The sequence below is a fragment of the Cicer arietinum genome, chromosome 5 (assembly GCF_000331145.2).
Source record: "Cicer arietinum cultivar CDC Frontier isolate Library 1 chromosome 5, Cicar.CDCFrontier_v2.0, whole genome shotgun sequence".
Taxonomy (NCBI): domain Eukaryota; kingdom Viridiplantae; phylum Streptophyta; class Magnoliopsida; order Fabales; family Fabaceae; genus Cicer; species Cicer arietinum.
The window spans coordinates 3,256,424-3,276,485 of NC_021164.2; the positions used below are offsets into that span (position 1 = coordinate 3,256,424).

Sequence of the window (20,062 nt, forward strand, 5' to 3'; positions counted from 1 at the left end):
GCCCTCAGATGAGAGTAAGGACGATCCTACCGGTTCGTACCCTACGGACGAGAATGGAGATGGGAACGCTTGACTGCAGCTACGTTAGGAGGATCTCACGGGGCGCGTGGAGATCACTCAGGGTGTTTAGTTGTTTTGTAAAATGATCAGTCTAGGTTGACACAGAGGGAACAGATGTCTTTCCTTTGGGTTGTGTTTACATTTAATCTGGAAGACTGTACTACTCTTGTTATGTAAATATTTTGAATTCATGGATTGAGAACTTTTTCCGCTGCTTGAAAATTATAATGACTTAATTACTTATCCAAAGGTGTTACCTTGTTTATTTCTCTGTTTTATTTTAATTTCTTTTGAAAAAAAAATATACCCTCGCTTTGAAAAATGGGGTGTTACAAAGAGGTATGCGATGTATCCGGAAGAGGAATAAGTGCAGTTTTAATGCAGAAAAAAAAGCGTATAGCCTACTTCAGCAAAGCGTTGTCCAAGAATAATTTAAGCAACTCTGTATATGAGAAAGAATTGATGGTGGTTGTGTTGGCATTTCATCATTGGCGTCCGTATATGTTGGGAAGAAGATTTGTGGTGTACTCCGATCAAAAGAGTTTACGACGCTTGCTCGAACAACGCATCATTACGGCTGATCAGCAGAATTGGATAGCAAAATTATTGGACAATCACTTCGAATGGTATACAAGTCAGGTCCAGATAAGGGATAACTTCTTTTCCCATATGTATGCAAGAGCAACAAATTCAACATAAAGTTATGAATGATCCCCAATTGCATAAGGTGATAACAGATCTACAACAGGACCCTGCATCCCGACCAGATTTTCAATTAATCAAATGGAGACTTTTCTACTGTAGCAGACTGGTGTTATCCTCAAATTCTGGTTGTATACCTTTATTGTTGAAAGAATTTCACTCATCTCCAACTGGTGGCCACTCAGGTTTTCTACGCATGTATCGAAGGATGTCAGGAAATCTTTATTGGGTAGGCATAAGAAAGTCAGTTATACACCGTTTGAGGTAGTGTATGGAAGAAAACCACCCATTGTGGTTAGATATTTACACCGTTTGAGAAACGAAAGTAGAAGCGGTAGTAGCTACACCGTTTGAGAAACGAAAGTAGAAGCGGTAGTAGCTACACCGTTTGAGAAACGAAAGTAGAAGCGGTAGTAGCTACACCGTTTGAGAAACGAAAGTAGAAGCGGTAGTAGCTACACCGTTTGAGAAACGAAAGTAGAAGCGGTAGTAGCTACACCGTTTGAGAAACGAAAGTAGAAGCGGTAGTAGCTGAATTGGTTGATCGTGATGAGGCCTTACGTCAACTTAAGTATCATTTGAATAGGGCCCAAGAACAGATGAAGAGGTATGCGATGTATCCGGAAGAGGAATAAGTGCAGTTTTAATGCAAAAAAAAAAGCGTATAGCCTACTTCAGCAAAGCGTTGTCCAAGAATAGTTTAAGCAACTCTGTATATGAGAAAGAATTGATGGTGGTTGTGTTGGCATTTCATCATTGGCGTCCGTATATGTTGGGAAGAGGATTTATGGTGTACTCCGATCAAAAGAGTTTACGACGCTTGCTCGAACAACGCATCATTACGGCTGATCAGCAGAATTGGATAGCAAAATTATTGGACAATCACTTCGAATGGTATACAAGTCAGGTCCAGATAAAGGATAACTTCTTTTCCCATATGTATGCAAGAGCAACAAATTCAACATAAAGTTCTGAATGATCCCCAATTGCATAAGGTGATAACAGAGCTACAACAAGACCCTGCATCCCGACCAGATTTTCAATTAATCAAATGGAGACTTTTCTACTGTAGCAGACTGGTGTTATCCTCAAATTCTGGTTGTATACCTTTATTGTTGAAAGAATTTCACTCATCTCCAACTGCGTTATCAGTGCTAAGTGTTAGGATTTGAGATTATGTATGAATGTGATTGAGTTAGTTATGAATTTTTGGAAAAATGATGAGGGAAATCGATTTCCCAATCGATTGGATGAGTTGCAGGAAGTTCACCATTTTGACCTAATCGATTTGCCAATCGATTGTATAAATATGTCTTTCAAAATCTTTTAAGAAATCGATTTGGAAATCGATTGGCAGAGAGGCAGGAACTCAGCAAAACTGCCGAAATCGATTTGGAAATCGATTTGGCAACCCAGGGACTCATCAGAACTGACAAAATCGACTTAGAAATCGATTTGGTCATGCAGAAACTCAGCAGAACTGACCAAATCGATTTGGCAATCGATTGGCTCAGCAAAAGTCCTTATTTTGAGTTAGATAATCGATTTCTCAATTGATTTATCAATGCTTTGGTCAGTTATGTATTACTTGATGGTTTGAGAACTTCATTTTGAGTTCATTGTTAATTGGCAAGCATTATATGAACTTTTAGCATATGGAAAATCCTTTTAAGGTGCATGCTTAGTTGAAAGGTTATTTTGTGCATTTAAAACTTAAATGTTATGTGTTATCTGTTATTTTCGGTTGGTGACCCTTTACAATTATTGTGGAAATCTGGGCTTTGCCCTCAGATGAGAGTCAGGACGATCCTACCGGTTCGTACCCTACGGACGGGAATGGAGATGGGAACGCTTGACTGCAGCTACGTTAGGAGGATCTCACGGGGCGCGTGGAGATCACTCAGGGTGTTTAGTTGTTTTGTAAAATGATCAGACTAGGTTGACACAGAGGGAACGGATGTCTTTCCTTTGGGTTGCGTTTACTTTTAAACTGAAAGACTGTACTACTTTTGTTATGTAAATATTTTGAATTCATGGATTGAGAACTTTTTCCGCTGCTTGAAAATTATAATGACTTAATTACTTATCCAAAGGTGTTACCTTGTTTATTTCTCTGTTTTATTTTAATTTCTTTTGAAAAAAAAATATACCCTCGCTTTGAAAAATGGGGTGTTACAAAGAGGTATGCGATGTATCCGGAAGAGGAATAAGTGCAGTTTTAATGCAGAAAAAAAAGCGTATAGCCTACTTCAGCAAAGCGTTGTCCAAGAATAATTTAAGCAACTCTGTATATGAGAAAGAATTGATGGTGGTTGTGTTGGCATTTCATATTGGCGTCCGTATATGTTGGGAAGAAGATTTGTGGTGTACTCCGATCAAAAGAGTTTACGACGCTTGCTCGAACAACGCATCATTACGGCTGATCAGCAGAATTAGATAGCAAAATTATTGGACAATCACTTCGAATGGTATACAAGTCAGGTCCAGATAAGGGATAACTTCTTTTCCCATATGTATGCAAGAGCAACAAATTCAACATAAAGTTATGAATGATCCCCGATTGCATAAGGTGATAACAGAGCTACAACAGGACCCTGCATCCCGACCAGATTTTCAATTAATCAAATGGAGACTTTTCTACTGTAGCAGACTGGTGTTATCCTCAAATTCTGGTTGTATACCTTTATTGTTGAAAGAATTTCACTCATCTCCAACTGGTGGCCACTCAGGTTTTCTACGCATGTATCGAAGGATGTCAGGAAATCTTTATTGGGTAGGCATAAGAAAGTCAGTTATGGAATGTGTGCAAAGTTGCAACGTGTGTCAATGTCAAAAGTACGTTGCTTCCTCTCCTATGGGTTTGTTACAGCCCCTCTCAATTCTGGAGAAAATTTGGGATGATATTTCGATGGATTTTATCACTAGTCTCCCAAAATCAAAGGGGTTTGAAACAATTTTTGTAGTGGTGGATAGATTATCCAAGTATGGACATTTTATTCCCTTAAAACATCCATATACTGCGAGGAAGGTGGCTGAAATCTTTATTAAAGAGGTGGTGCGTCTTCATGGGGTGCCACAATCCATTGCTAGTGATCGTGATCCATTGCTTGTGAGTCTATTTTGGAAATAGTTGTTTCACTTACAAGGAACAATGTTGAGTATGAGTTCGTCATATCATCCGGAGATGGATGGACAAATGGAGGTGGTGGATCGGTGCTTAGAAGCATATCTTAGTTGTTTTGCATCGGAGCAACCGAAGGAGTGGTCAGAATGGATTCATTGGGCTGCATTATGGTATAACACCACATTCCATGTGTCTACAGGAACTACACCGTTTGAGGTAGTGTATGGAAGAAAACCACCCATTGTGGTTAGATATTTACACCGTTTGAGAAACGAAAGTAGAAGCGGTAGTAGCTACACCGTTTGAGAAACGAAAGTAGAAGCGGTAGTAGCTGAATTGGTTGATCGTGATGAGGCCTTACATCAACTTAAGTATCATTTGAATAGGGCCCAAGAACAGATGAAGAGGTATGCGGGCAAGAAAAGAAAAGCATATTTATTTAAAGTGGGTGAATGGGTATTTTTGAAGCTTCGGCCCCATAGACAGCAAATGATGACTAGAAGGATTAATCAAAAACTGGTTCCGCGGTAATTTGGACCATTTCCGATCCTAAAGAAAATAGGGGCAGTATCCTATAAGTTGAAGTTGCCTGAAGGAAGTAGAGTGCATGCAATATTTCACATTTCACAACTCAAGAAAGCTATTGAAGACTATTCAGCTGAACCTCAACTACCAGACGAGTTAGAAATGGAAGCAGAAGAGGGGGAAGAACCAGAAGATTTGTTGGCTGCAAGATCAGTGATGAAAGAAGGACAGTTGGCACGATAATGGCTGGTGTGTTGGAAAGGAAGAGTTGTAGAAGACACAACTTGGGAGGATGCATTATTACTAAAAAGTCAATTTCCATCTCTCAGCCTTGAGGACAAGGCTGCAGTTTCTGATGGTGGTAATTATAGAATTATTTGGCCTAAGACTAGTGAAAGGACCAAATCTGCAGTGTGGAGAACGTATGTCCGCAAGGGTAAAAAAGAGAATAAATATTCTATTAATGACAAGGCAGAAAAACTCATTGAATTCTAGGGATTTCAGTTACACATAGGGGAATAAATTAAGGAGGGTAGAGGAGTATTGCTCATGAATAATTATTATTATCATTGAATTAGGAGATACTATTTTCTCTGGAGGAGCTATGCTCTGGGCTATACACTATATCAGAATTTTCCTTTCTTCCATAAGTCAATAAATTCTCATTTCATCTATCATCTTACTTTTCACAGATTCCTATTTTTCTGTGACTCTATCATATGAGAATAAGCTAGGTCTTCCGTCAAGGGCCTATGGAATGGCCTACTTATGGTTTGGCCTGACGTGATCTATTTAATAAAAAGGCTAGGCTCAAGCTATTTTTAAAGCCTATTTATTTAAATAGGTCAGACTCAGGCTTATAAAAAAGCCTATTAGACCTGACAGACCGGCCTATATATATTTTATTATTTATTAATGTTATTTTTTATTATTATATTAATAATATTATTTCCTATTTTAAATTATATCAATTAGGTAATGTTATTCCATATTCGGTAGAGATTCCATATTTGGTAGTCGTTTAATTAATCAATCACTCGTTCATATTTGTTTGAGAGATAATAATAGGTGCGTTTATTTCAGAAAAAAAAAAAAAATCTATTCTTTGAAATTTAAAATTATTTTTTATGGTTTAAATGATGTTTGTTTTAGATTTTTTAAAAATTATTTTTTATTTAATATATATAGATATGTATATTGATATTGTTATATGGAGAACTTCACATGGCATAGGGAGAGCATTTAAATGTTTTAATGTGAATAATTCTTTTAAATAGGCTCTCAGATCAAGCCAGACTTTTAAAAAGGACAGGTCAGACAAAAAAAAACATATAATAGGCCATAGGCCAGGCTAAGGCCTAAAAAATTAATCGTAGGCCAGGCTCAGGTCTTTCAAAGCCTAGCCTGGTCTGACTTTTTCCCACCCCTACCTGTAGTAGTAAAATATGAAAGTAATTTGCCTTTTACTTTCTTCACTTATAAGAAAAAAGTTTTTTATAGTAAGTACTCTAAAAAAGTTTTTAAATTCATGATAAAAAAAAAAAGTTAAATACTATTTATGAACAAAAATGATGCTTATGCAAAAGCTTATGATGAATTTAGTTTAAATTTTTTACATTTAAATCTACTAAAAACTTTTTTTTATTATTTTATTTAAAAATAGTAGGTACTAAAAATCAACAAATGATTAGTACTCTTTTTATTTTGTTTGTTTATAAGAGACGTTTGAGTTATAATTTGTTAAATAAAAATTGATACATATCAAATGACCCTTCGCCCTTGTTCAAACCATTCATAAGTTATATTTTGGACCATTTCCGATCCTAAAGAAAATAGGGGCAGTATCCTATAAGTTGAAGTTGCCTGAAGGAAGTAGAGTGCATGCAATATTTCACATTTCACAACTCAAGAAAGCTATTGAAGACTATTCAGCTGAACCTCAACTACCAGACGAGTTAGAAATGGAAGCAGAAGAGGGGGAAGAACCAGAAGATTTGTTGGCTGCAAGATCAGTGATGAAAGAAGGACAGTTGGCACGATAATGGCTGGTGTGTTGGAAAGGAAGAGTTGTAGAAGACACAACTTGGGAGGATGCATTATTACTAAAAAGTCAATTTCCATCTCTCAGCCTTGAGGACAAGGCTGCAGTTTCTGATGGTGGTAATTATAGAATTATTTGGCCTAAGACTAGTGAAAGGACCAAATCTGCAGTGTGGAGAACGTATGTCCGCAAGGGTAAAAAAGAGAATAAATATTCTATTAATGACAAGGCAGAAAAACTCATTGAATTCTAGGGATTTCAGTTACACATAGGGGAATAAATTAAGGAGGGTAGAGGAGTATTGCTCATGAATAATTATTATTATCATTGAATTAGGAGATACTATTTTCTCTGGAGGAGCTATGCTCTGGGCTATACACTATATCAGAATTTTCCTTTCTTCCATAAGTCAATAAATTCTCATTTCATCTATCATCTTACTTTTCACAGATTCCTATTTTTCTGTGACTCTATCATATGAGAATAAGCTAGGTCTTCCGTCAAGGGCCTATGGAATGGCCTACTTATGGTTTGGCCTGACGTGATCTATTTAATAAAAAGGCTAGGCTCAAGCTATTTTTAAAGCCTATTTATTTAAATAGGTCAGACTCAGGCTTATAAAAAAGCCTATTAGACCTGACAGACCGGCCTATATATATTTTATTATTTATTAATGTTATTTTTTATTATTATATTAATAATATTATTTCCTATTTTAAATTATATCAATTAGGTAATGTTATTCCATATTCGGTAGAGATTCCATATTTGGTAGTCGTTTAATTAATCAATCACTCGTTCATATTTGTTTGAGAGATAATAATAGGTGCGTTTATTTCAGAAAAAAAAAAAAAAATCTATTCTTTGAAATTTAAAATTATTTTTTATGGTTTAAATGATGTTTGTTTTAGATTTTTTAAAAATTATTTTTTATTTAATATATATAGATATGTATATTGATATTGTTATATGGAGAACTTCACATGGCATAGGGAGAGCATTTAAATGTTTTAATGTGAATAATTCTTTTAAATAGGCTCTCAGATCAAGCCAGACTTTTAAAAAGGACAGGTCAGACAAAAAAAAACATATAATAGGCCATAGGCCAGGCTAAGGCCTAAAAAATTAATCGTAGGCCAGGCTCAGGTCTTTCAAAGCCTAGCCTGGTCTGACTTTTTCCCACCCCTACCTGTAGTAGTAAAATATGAAAGTAATTTGCCTTTTACTTTCTTCACTTATAAGAAAAAAGTTTTTTATAGTAAGTACTCTAAAAAAGTTTTTAAATTCATGATAAAAAAAAAAAGTTAAATACTATTTATGAACAAAAATGATGCTTATGCAAAAGCTTATGATGAATTTAGTTTAAATTTTTTACATTTAAATCTACTAAAAACTTTTTTTTATTATTTTATTTAAAAATAGTAGGTACTAAAAATCAACAAATGATTAGTACTCTTTTTATTTTGTTTGTTTATAAGAGACGTTTGAGTTATAATTTGTTAAATAAAAATTGATACATATCAAATGACCCTTCGCCCTTGTTCAAACCATTCATAAGTTATATTAAAAAAATTTAAAAAGGAATAATTATTAATTGTGATAAGATTGAGAAAACCAAATTATATAAGTCTCTATGTAATTGTGGTTTGCATACTTTGATATATATTAATCGGATTGTGATAAATTTTGATTAAATTTGACATGACATATGTTAATAGACATGTTAAATTATTTTTATGAGTTAAATTATTTTTAAGATTCAGTGTATTTTATGAGTTAAATTATTTTTATGAGTTGAATTGTAATTGTTTGGTTATTATTGTCGAAATCTATATTTGAGTCTAATATGTAAATGTGACATGTTATATGTGTATCTTATCTTGTTATATGAATTAATGTGACCAAATGATATGCATCATGTATATTAGTACGTGTAGATCCCCATATCCTCATTAGATTGGTATGTATATATGAACTAAAATTTATATTTACTATTTTTTTAATTATTAAAATTGCACTCTTTTTATTAGGCTCAATTTTTAAGATTAGAGTAAAGCCTCCAAAATCGGTAAGACGACCTTGAATCAAATACATCAATTTTGTAGACCAAATTATAATCTAAATGTCTATTATTAAAAAATCGGAGGAAATAATTTATAAAAAATAATTACAAAAACAACTACTATAATTATAAAATAAAATAAATTTTCAACTGAAATTCTACCTAATTTTTAATTATTAAAAATGTCGATCAAAATCTGATCTACTACACTTTTTCAATATATTTTTGTAAATTTACAACTTAAAATTCTTATATACAATACAATTTATACTTTTTATTTATCTATTTAAATTTTAAAAATTTAGTCACCCCAATATTTTAGTTCAAGATCCGCCACTATCTACGATAGATAATTATATAAAAAAATCACAAGAAATTCTAACTATAATTGATAATACTCCTCAAACATAGAAGTTCATGATTCTGTTCATCTTTAAAATTAAGATGCAAACATGATTTGTCTCAGTTGTAGAAATTGAATTTTGAGGTTCATTTTCCTTTATTTTTATTGAACAAACATCAATCAAGTCATTTCTAGGCATGGCAACGGGACAGAGTGGAGGTGGATTTTGCTTCCCCCACCTCCGCATCCGATTAATAGGGAAAACCCGTCTCCACTCCCATTTGTTAGTGAGTGTGAAATGTAGGGTTCATTCATGTACGCACGCGGTTCGGATTTTTCTGTCCACACTCACACTCATTCATATATATAAAATTATAAATTTAAAAATCACATTTATTGTAATTAATATAATAAAATAATAATTATTAGACAATAATAAAGTTAAAAATATTCTCTATAGTGATGAAATAATAATTTTTAATATTTAAAAAAAAATATTAAGTATATTCAATATGTATATAACATTTAAAAATTACAATAAGATTTCTAGCGGGCGGGTTCAGGTATTAACACCCAAAATCCATCCTCGCCCCCAAATTTTAATTTAGGAGAAAACCCACATCCGAGTTTTTCCCCGCCCAAATCAAGACGAGTTCGAGTGGACACTCGCTGATGCGGGTTATGTTGTCATCCCTAATGACTTCTAAGTTGTGAGAATAAAGAGGTCGTGAACGTTTTACTCCCATAAAACAACATATATCGTCATTGGAATTTTGAACAACTTTCAAGTATGAGTGCACAATAAACCACTTATCAAGATTGTCCTTCGTATAATTTGTGTTGATTCAAATATTAAAAGTTTATGAGGTCAACCTAATAGGTCCAATAGTAAACATGTCTATTTGACAATGAACAAAAGATTATGGTATAAAACCATATGGTAGAAAAAAGAGTTAATTGACATTTGTCTTACTTAAACCTCAACTAGTTATCATGTTCTAAGAATGTAACGGCATTTAAAATTCTTGAGAAATAATTTTACTATCTAATGTAGTTCTACCCAACTCAATGAGCTAGTCTCGGTAGTTGAATGAGGAAGATACACGATTTACACGATTAATTTATTAAGTCACCATTTACATATGTTCTATCCTATTTTATTCTCTACTTCACATGCATCTTCTTCTAAAAGGGGTGACTCGATGAATTAATCGTGTAAAACGTATCCTCTATGAAGCACATGCTAAACGTATCCTCTATTTCACGGGCTACACACATGTGAAGCAGAGGAAACATTATATATATCGAATAAATATATAATGACCATTAATTTTAAACCACGAAGTTGAGCTTTTGTGTATAGTTAAAGAATTAGAAAAGGATTAAATATGTATTTAATCTTAGCAATTATAATATTTTTTAATTTTGATCTTTATAAATTTTTTTTGTTTGAAATTAAAAAATATGTTCTATTAAAATGAAATTATAATGTTTGAAATTTTTGAAAAAATATTAAGTATATTCAATATGTAAATGTATATAAAATTTAAAAATTACAATATATTCCTAGTAGGGCAGGTTCGGGTATCAACACCCTCAAACCCGTCTCCGCCTCTGAATTTTAATCTCGGAGAAAACCCATACCCACACTTAACCAAAGCGGATTTTCCTCGACCAAATCAAGACGGATTCGAGTGAGTACTCGCGAGTGCGAGTTATGTTGTCACCCCTAGTCACTTCTCAGTTGTAAGAATAAAGAGGTCGTGAATTTTTTACTCCCATAAAACAACATATATCGTCATTGGAGATTTGAACAATGTAACACCCCGATATTTAACAACGCGTGTGCATTTTTTTTTCAAAAACAAATAATAAAAATAACTCCTCATAATGCAAACGACAAAAGTCATGAATAATTACATCACATATACCAACAAACTAAAATAGTTTTTGAGACGATAATCTAAAATATACAAATAGAAAATACATCGGGGCTGTGAGACCCATCAGACATCGCTCATACCCCTGGAGTATTCTCGGCAGACACCTGCACAAAAGCACTGCTCCAAGAATGCTATCCCCCCATGGTCACGTCAAAAAAAAATGGAACATGGACCCACCAAACGAAAGTCAACTGACAATATAAGTTATATATACAGTCATCCAAAAATGAAATAAGTACGACCACCAAAGACACTAAGTCCCTATACAACCAAATTAATTTAATCATTCACTAGCAACTACAATAATATGGGTGACCTCCACACACTCCGCAAGTGCCTTCTAACGCAATATCCATCTTTGAAGTAACCTCATCCTCATCAACATCCATAGAAGGATCGGTCTCCTCAGAAGTCTGATCCATCCACGAGATAGGTGGCTTTGGCGACGTTGGGATCTCAATATAGTATGCTATTTCAGCGAAAGTTGGTAAGGGATCATTCACCGGAAGTGGATGCTCTAGCTCAGCCCACCTAGACGATCCTGCAATATCTCTTCCCACCAGCATCAGCCCCTTATCCTTTCCTCCAGTCCCCGGTCCAGCCACTGTATCTCCACCTCCTACGGTGGCCTCCGCATTAATTCTAACTGAGGAATCCCCTGCATCTTCCCATGCTCCACTCATCCCGAGCACCAATCCTGAAGGTACCAGATAGTCGATTCTCTTGCGAGTGAGCTCCACGAGGTATACTGCTCCAACTCTTCTACTTGTCCTCACTACCTTTCCCATATAAGTAGCCCTGCTTGACATGGGGTCGTATACCCAAGAAGTCGGCGAGTCTCGATCAGGGAAGTCTATCGATGTTTCTGTCGTCAAGGTAACAGTCGGTGGAACGAACTCGAGAATCATCTAAGGGCAAAGTCCAATTTCCACAATAATGCAAAGGACCATCAACTGAAATTAACAGATAACATTTAACAATTACGTCATAAAAACAAGCAATAACAGAATATGTATATATAAATATCATATTATAACAAACATGTCTCACGTGTCAAACACCCTAATGCAATGTTTATATGCCAATGCACATGATTTCGGAATTTCCAAAACAAAACTCTCCTCGATGGGAGTAAATCATAAATGTACCGTCTATCACAAGCCAATAGTAATTACCGAGGTGCAGTCTCTCACAGACTAGCACGATTTACTAGAGTGTAGCCTATCACAGGTCTTACACATCTGTTAAATCCTCGTAAGGATAAGATGGACCAACTATCACATGGAACCATCTCGTGGCCCATCACGATCACCACTTAACTTCGTGGCCCATCACAGTCACCACTTAACATCGTGGCCCATCTCGGTCACCACCGACACTGTGGCCTATCACGATCACAACAAGTTATGGAATGCATGAGCGTACTCTGACTCTTCCATATCAATCATTATGTAAATGTAGATATTAAAAGATTTCCCTTTTTTAATACTCATTTAACACTAATAATTTTTCAAACTTATCATAGAGTATACTCAAAACAGATTTTCCTCAATAAAGTTCATAACGCACATATTATCAGTTATGAATACATAATCACATCAAAACTTAATCACCATAAATTCACACCTCAACACACATCAAACACACATATTTCAGTTTTGAACACATAATCACTTCAAACTTAATCTCCACAAATTCACACATTAAACACAAATTAATCACATCAAATTTAATCATAAATTCATAACATCTAAAAAACCGTATTTTCACTCAAAATATATATATTCTCGTGAAATTAATTATCACGCAATCACACATAAAGAGTCCCTATATGCAAACTAAAAATTTGGAAGGAGCCCATACCTTAGTTATAACTTTTCCAACGGTTATCACTACCACAATCAAACACAGCGAAAAATCTCATTCGTGCCGACACCTTTAATCAAATAGTGTTTGACTTAGTCAAATTAACCCCTTAAACTTTAACTACCTTACAAATTCTTTTTTACTCCTAACCCCCTTAGAGTATATTTAACTAAAAGAGTTTACAATGAGTACAAACTAATAGTACTATTAACCACAACACACTTTCAACATATAAAACATATTTTTAGAAATTAACATCCTTTCATTTTTCAATGAATTCACTAACAATTTTTCGAAACGTTTTAAATTATTTTTCTCAAAATTTCTCACACAACCACAAATTTTTCTCAAATTTGTCATAACTCTTTTTTTTCTTTTTCCAAATAACTACATAACCACACAAAAGATATCAATAAATATTTTTTCTAGTTTCAAGGTTATAACTCTTTGAAATAGTTTCATTCCTTCCAAAATATATTAAATATTTTATTTTTCTTTAATCACCACAATAACATTAATATATCAGAGTTCTCCCCACTGCTAACTCGGTGCCAACAGTCTCGATTTCCTTTTCGAGACTCAAGGAGCTAACTACATAAACATAAATATTTATAACAATTTGTTCACAACTAAAATTTATCAAACCACAAAAAAATTCCCAAAAGTATATCTTTTTCACACACCAAACTTTTGAAACCAAATAATCTACATTATTTAGTTAAAAATAAATAAAACGAATATTTTCCAAATCAAACATACACACATTCTATTATTAAAGCACAAAAATTTGAGTTAATAAAGTACTCTAAACTTTTAATTTCAATCTAACTTTTCTGCTCAAACTCTTTAACTTAGTTATAATTTGAACTTTTTCACAATTTTAACAACTCTAATTTTTTTTGTAAAATTTCAACTTCAGTTCAAACTCATTTATTTAAAAATAACTCAATACATAACTCAAATACATCAAAATAATTTATTTATTTTTACCATTACTAAAAAAATCAACAACAACATCAACCACAACAACACAACAACAAGGATTTATTAAGAACTCAAAAATTTCACTCATAAAGTTTACGAATTTAGGAAAAAGGAGGAGGAAGTAAGTGTCTCATCTTAAATAAATTAGCTCACAAGCACTGTGGACCGTAGTGTAGAGAGGAGCAACTTTCCCTCTTGATACTTCTTGAATGTGAGCTTAGATCTAGAGGAGAAAAGAAGGTTTTTTATTTATTAAAAACCACCAACACTTTTTGAAACCGAGGAAGAAGAAGAAGTGATCGCGAGGCAGGAGAAATGTTTCAGCTTTCCGTTTCCTTTCTTTTCTTTCTCTCACACGAGTGTATATATATATTATTTACACCGACACTTTTTGAAACAGAAGAAGAAGTGATTTTTCAAAAAGAAGAACGTTATGTAACAAAAACAGAACTTTCTCCAAGAAACATGAAAAAAGGAGAACGTTCTCCAGGTAACTTTCAAAAGGGAGAATGTTCTGGAACAAAAACAGAACTTTCTCTAGAAAGTTTGAAAAAGGGAGAACGGTCTGGAATTTCATCAAAATCAAGTTCAAAGTTGTTTAAAACCCAGATTTTGAAACCTTCTCCAAGACCAACAACAAAGTATTCCTATTGTTCCAAAATGGCCACTTCAAATCAACTTGCTATTTTAAAAAGAGATCAAGTTTTAAAAATTCTTCTAAAAGAAGATATACTAACCATCAAGGACCCACAATAATATAGGTACCAAAATCATTACTAACTTGTGATGTAGAAACACTATCCAACAGTGAAGAAAGAACATTGATACATGGAAAATGCATGTTCAATACACATGAATTAAAAAGTATGATGCCTCGTCTCATTACAAAAATTTGGAGTGTCTATAACCTTTGAAAATATTAACAAAGCAAAGGATGATGAAGAAGAAGAACATTTTGGACAACAACAATAGAATGTTTCCCAGGAAACCGAGATTGATAAACAATCTTCGTTTCATTTTCATCATAAAAGTTGGAGAACGATAAGTGATCCCCCTCAAAATCAAATCAAAACTATGTTGTATATCATGGTTGAAGAACATCAACAACTTCTAAAATGAGTTTGAACCATTTGTTTTTGGCACTCCTACACCTACCTCACTATTAACTTTTCTCCAAAATATCTCATCATGATCAAATTATTGAAATAACTAATTGGGAGGAATTTATATACGGTACCAAAGATGATGTTGTTGGAGGTGTAGCTACATCGATTGACATGCCTCTGAACAACAGAAATGATATTCAAGCATCACTAAAGGAGTGGAGATTATGTCTATTGTGGAGGATATGGAAAACAAAGGAATTATGTGCAACAAGTTCTTGACTATGGTGAGGATGTTCTCCTGCTTGGTTTAATCGATGTGCATGCACATCTTAATGAATCTGGAAGAACTAATTGTGAGGAGGCAGAAGTAATAATTGGTGGTTCTTTAGAAGAAACACATATTCACATTGTCCTCTTGTCTAATTCAAGTGTTGCTTTGAATCTTATCAAGGTATATCCTGATTATGATTACTTTTTAAGTCTTTCTTGGAACTCAAATCCTTATAATCAATTATTATCATAATTTCAAAATATCACGTTAAAAGGATTAACATTATTTTCTACAAATTATTCCATTTATATCCTTCAAATCATTTTTTTATGTGAACAAATCTCTTTGATTGTTTTTTATAAATACAAACTTTTTTAGCATAAGAATGTTTTGTAAAGAGAGAAATTATATTTGACATGTTGTCACATTTATCTTATTTTGCTTCCTTATATGCGCTTTTTCTCTCTTGTTTTAAAAATGAAAAATGAATCTATTTATACTAGTAAGTATGATCTTGTTCATTTTAAAATGTTGCATGTAGAGAAATAGTTCGAAAGAGCAAAGAGGCATCTTACTTGTGTTTTGGAATTTTGAAATATTAAAGGATATTAATTTCATAATATTCAGGGGGAGTTTTTAGAAAATCTTCTATTTTTTTAAAACTGAGGTTAACTCATCTTTTTGAGTGTGTTAAAACTAGAATAAACATATATAAATATTGACTAAAATGATTTTTTATCATCATACATGCTATGATCTTTGATGTTAAATACAAACTTGAATTTTTTATTTTTATTTTTTTATATATGAATGCATTGTTCAAATGCATGATTTCTATATGTAGTATACACATGTTATTGCTCCCTACATTTGCACTTCCTTTGTATTCCCCAACCTTTTTGTTAGATGAAAAAGGGGAAGAAATAATTCTTAGAATTTAAGTGTATCAGAAGTCATTTGGTATGATTACTTCTATATGTTGGTTCAAAATTAAAATATGAATTAACAGGTTTGTCATCATCAAAAATAGGAAGATTGTTGAGACAAAATCTCAAATTAAAGTTTTGATGATAATTAAACAAAAGTTAGTTAAGACTTATAATTATGATTCTAAGTGTTTTGGTATTTAACATGTGTGTTTGAGTATGTTGATCAAATATTGGAACCAAACATTACAAGCAAAATCACCTAAAAGAGAAAGCAAAAATTAACAAACAGAACGGAGAACGTTCTTGACAGAAGTCTGAAAAACGGAAAACTTTCTCCATAGTTATGAAATTTCAAGAACAAATGATCTCTTCTATCGAAGAAGAAATTGCTACTAGATTTCACAATCATTGCTTCTGGATTTCACAATCATATAATCAGTACTCTTCAAGGAATATTAAGGATATATCTCAGCAAAGAATCAATTCAAAATACAAAGTAGAAAAGCTACGAAATATGATGAATCAATGAAGTTCAAACAAGACTCATCATTCTCCAGCTTGACTGTCAAGAACAAATAACGTTCTTGAAATATATGCTTTAGCTACATATCTGAGATACATGCACATATAATAAAAGGTCCATGGAATACTGTCCACAAATCAACATTCAAGGAAAAACGAAGAATGATCAGACAAGTCTCCAGAATGATCATCAGCCTCCATAATGATCATAAGTCTCTAGAATGATCATATTTGTCTCCAGAATGATCATCAGTCTCCAGAATGATTAAACAGTCTCTAGAATATTCAACAATCATTTTCCAACAGATTGGCATCATTCTCTAGTCTGTTTTGCGCGAATCAAAACAATGTCGTGAATTGAATGCATCAATCATATATCTGAGAATCAAAGGATCATTAAACACAATCAAAGTTGTTCAAGAATGAGAAGCTTCAAACCAGTCATTCCCATCACAGCTACATAACGCAGAATGTTCAAAGACATGAATATTTTTTAATTAATAAAGTTTGGTCTTTGGTCAAAATCTAACACATTACAACAGAGCACTTTTCAATGGGTCTTTTGGCTATCATCATCCTTCCTAAATCCTATAAAAGGAAGGTAAAGCTCAAAGGAAAATCATAACTTCAAGAGTTAATAAAACTCATCAATTATTCACAATCATATACTTGAAATTCTCTCATTCTCAAGAAGAGTAATTTCTAATCATACTTAAATCTTCTGTTATTATTATACTAAATCTCTTGTAAAGGATCGAATCTCAAACATGAGTTGAGATCATTCAGGTTCTATCAAACACTCTTATCATTATTGTGTAAAACTTAAAAACTATAAGTGTTGAGTATAGTTTGAGTTGATTGTAAGAAATCCTTTTTTGGTTAAAAGGTAAAGTGTAAATTCCTATCTAAAGATTAATAGCTGATCGTTTTGAAAGCCTTTCTGGGTGGAAAGGACTTGGTGTTTAACAGATCAAGGTTGATCTGAACTGGTGGTGTAAACCAAGATTGTTCTCTGTTTTGAACACTTAGTGAAAATCTCACAATTGTGAGAACTGAATGTAGCCCGAGCTAGGTGAATCAGGATATATCGTTGTGTGGTATCTCTTCTCTTATCTCTATTTACATTAAGTCTAACTGATTATCAAGTTAAATATATAAACTGAATTGTTGATTTTAACTAACCAAGAATGTTCTCCGTTTTCTGGTTTAAACAAAAAACGTTCTATGTTTTCTGTTTTCACAACTAAGATCAATCTTGAGTAGGGATGGGAATAGGATAGGCCGTCCGTCAGGGGCCTATGGTGTGGCCTACTTATGGTCTGGTCTGGCATTGCCTATTTAATAAAAAGGCTAGACTCATGTTATTTTTAAAGCCTATTTATTTAAATAGGTCAGACTCAGGCTTATAAAAAAACCTATTAGGTCTGACAGACCATCCTATATATTTTATTATTTATTAATATTACTTTTATTATTATATTAATAATATTATTTCCTATTTTAAATTATATCAATTAGGCAATTATTCAGTAGTTATTCCATATTTGGTAGTGGTTCCATATTCGGTAGCCATTGAATTAGTCAATCACTCAATAGTCGTTTCATATGTTCTCCATATACCAATATCAATTTACATATCTATATATATATATTAAACAAAAAAGAATTTTTCTAACAAAATAATTTTAAAAAAATTTGAAATAAACATCCTTTAAACCCTTAAAAATATTTTTTGATTTCAAAGAATAGATTTTTTTTTTTTTTTCTGAAACAAACTCATCTATTATTACCTCTCAAACAAATATGGAACGACTACTGATTGATTGACTAATTGAATAACTACCGAATGTGGAACAACTACCAAATATGGAACGGTTACCGAATATGGAATGACTACTGAGTGATTGTCTAATTGATAGAATTTAAAATAGGAAATATTATTATTAATATAATAATAAAAAATAACATGAGTCGACCATAAGTAGGTCAGACTATATGCCCCTGACGGGCGGCCTAGCCTATTCCCATCCCTACCTATCGGTCAAGCTACATAATACTAAGGTCTATTTTTTCTAAAAGTCAAAAGGTTAAATAAAAATAAAATTTCACCTTTCAAAATGAAGCCTTGAATTGTCAAGTCATTAAAGTTTAAAATCCCAATGTTTACAAATTAAAATACCCTTTCACGGCCATCCTAAAAACAATTCAATGAATTGACGAATTTTCAAAATACAACTCTCTCAACCCGATTTTGAATAGCAATATTATACTTAATGAATAATTACAAGGGATATTAAATATTGAGATCATGTATTATTAGACACAAAAATGAGATTTTTATTCTTTTTGTTTCAACCCCTACAAAGAAATATTAAGGTATAATTGTTTTGCGATTCCATAACTTAACTTCAGATAATACTTCAGTTATTTTTTGTTTTTCTATTTAGTATTTTATTTAATTTTAAGTAACAATTTGATTTTTTATGCTTTAAAATATCAACAATATTATCATTTTTTTATTTATTTATAAAAATTCATCAAAATTTTCAAACAAAATCCATAAAATTAATTATCATCTTCAATATAATGCAAATTCCATTAAATTCATAACTCAAATCTTCAAATAAACTCATATTTACATTCTTTATTTGATGACTTTGATGTCATTAGATATGTCAATATAAGTTTATTTGAATATTTGAGCTATGCATTTGATGAATGTATGAATTTTCTTGAAATTTGTATTGAATTTTATGGGTTTTGTTTCAAGATTTTGATGAATTTTTTAAATTTTTATAAAGAAATAATAACACTATTAACATCTTAAGATATAAAAGATCAAATTGTTATTTAAAATTAAATATAACACTAAATCGAAAAGAAAAAAAATACTGAAGTCTTATATGAAATTAAGTTAAGGAACCGCTGCATCAATTATGCCAAATATTTATTAAACAATAATCATTTTTATATTAATAAAACTTACTAAAGATAAGCTTTGGCGATAGAATTAATATGATAACTATCAATTTCAAACCTATATCATGATAAAGTATTATTGAATTTTTAAAAGTGGGAGTTAAATTGTGATATTCTTATAATTTTTATAATTTTAAATAATATTTATAATATAAATAGTAGTATATATTAAAGTCTAATCCAAACTTTCTTAAATATTTATCCCAAATATAGAGTTTGAAAAAAAAAATAAACTTAATCAAAAATTATTAATGAATCACTGACTAAAAATATAAACTTAATCAAAAATCATTAATGAATCACTAACTAAAAATATAAACTTTCTGAATTTAAATAAAAAAGTCTTTAAATAAGAGAATAAATGATAAAAAAAAGTCTTTCAATATAATTATTACAATTTCTAATAGGAAAATTTCAAAAAATTATGATGATTTTCTTAGTTACAACAATCAGTTTAAAATAATCACTTAATAAGTTAAAATCATTTGTGAAATTTTAAATTTGAAAATTCAATCACCCAAACACATAACTTCGTTAAATTTTTTGATCCGTATAGTATACTCATCATTTTTTTTACCTAAAATCAATCAAATTCAAAATCAATA

At 32.1% G+C, this 20,062-nt stretch overlaps 1 protein-coding gene across 1 annotated transcript; it reads left to right on the forward strand.

The window, feature by feature from the left end:
* Window positions 1-3,946: 3,946 nt before the first annotated feature.
* Window positions 3,947-6,453, forward strand: LOC140920331 (uncharacterized). Its single transcript, XM_073368586.1, has 5 exons — window positions 3,947-4,132; window positions 4,273-4,293; window positions 4,442-4,641; window positions 4,741-4,847; window positions 6,248-6,453. The coding sequence occupies exons 1-5, from the start codon at window positions 3,947-3,949 to the stop codon at window positions 6,451-6,453; spliced, it is 720 nt and encodes a 239-aa protein (XP_073224687.1).
* Window positions 6,454-20,062: the final 13,609 nt, after the last annotated feature.

Coding starts and splice junctions, on each gene's coding strand:
- LOC140920331 (XM_073368586.1), top strand. CDS start 3,947: ATGGATGGACAAATGGAGGTGGTGGATCGGTGCTTAGAAGCATATCTT. Junction 4,133..4,272: donor GAAGAAAACCACCCATTGTG/GTTAGATATTTA, acceptor TCATTTGAATAG/GGCCCAAGAACAGATGAAGA. Junction 4,294..4,441: donor GCCCAAGAACAGATGAAGAG/GTATGCGGGCAA, acceptor CCGATCCTAAAG/AAAATAGGGGCAGTATCCTA.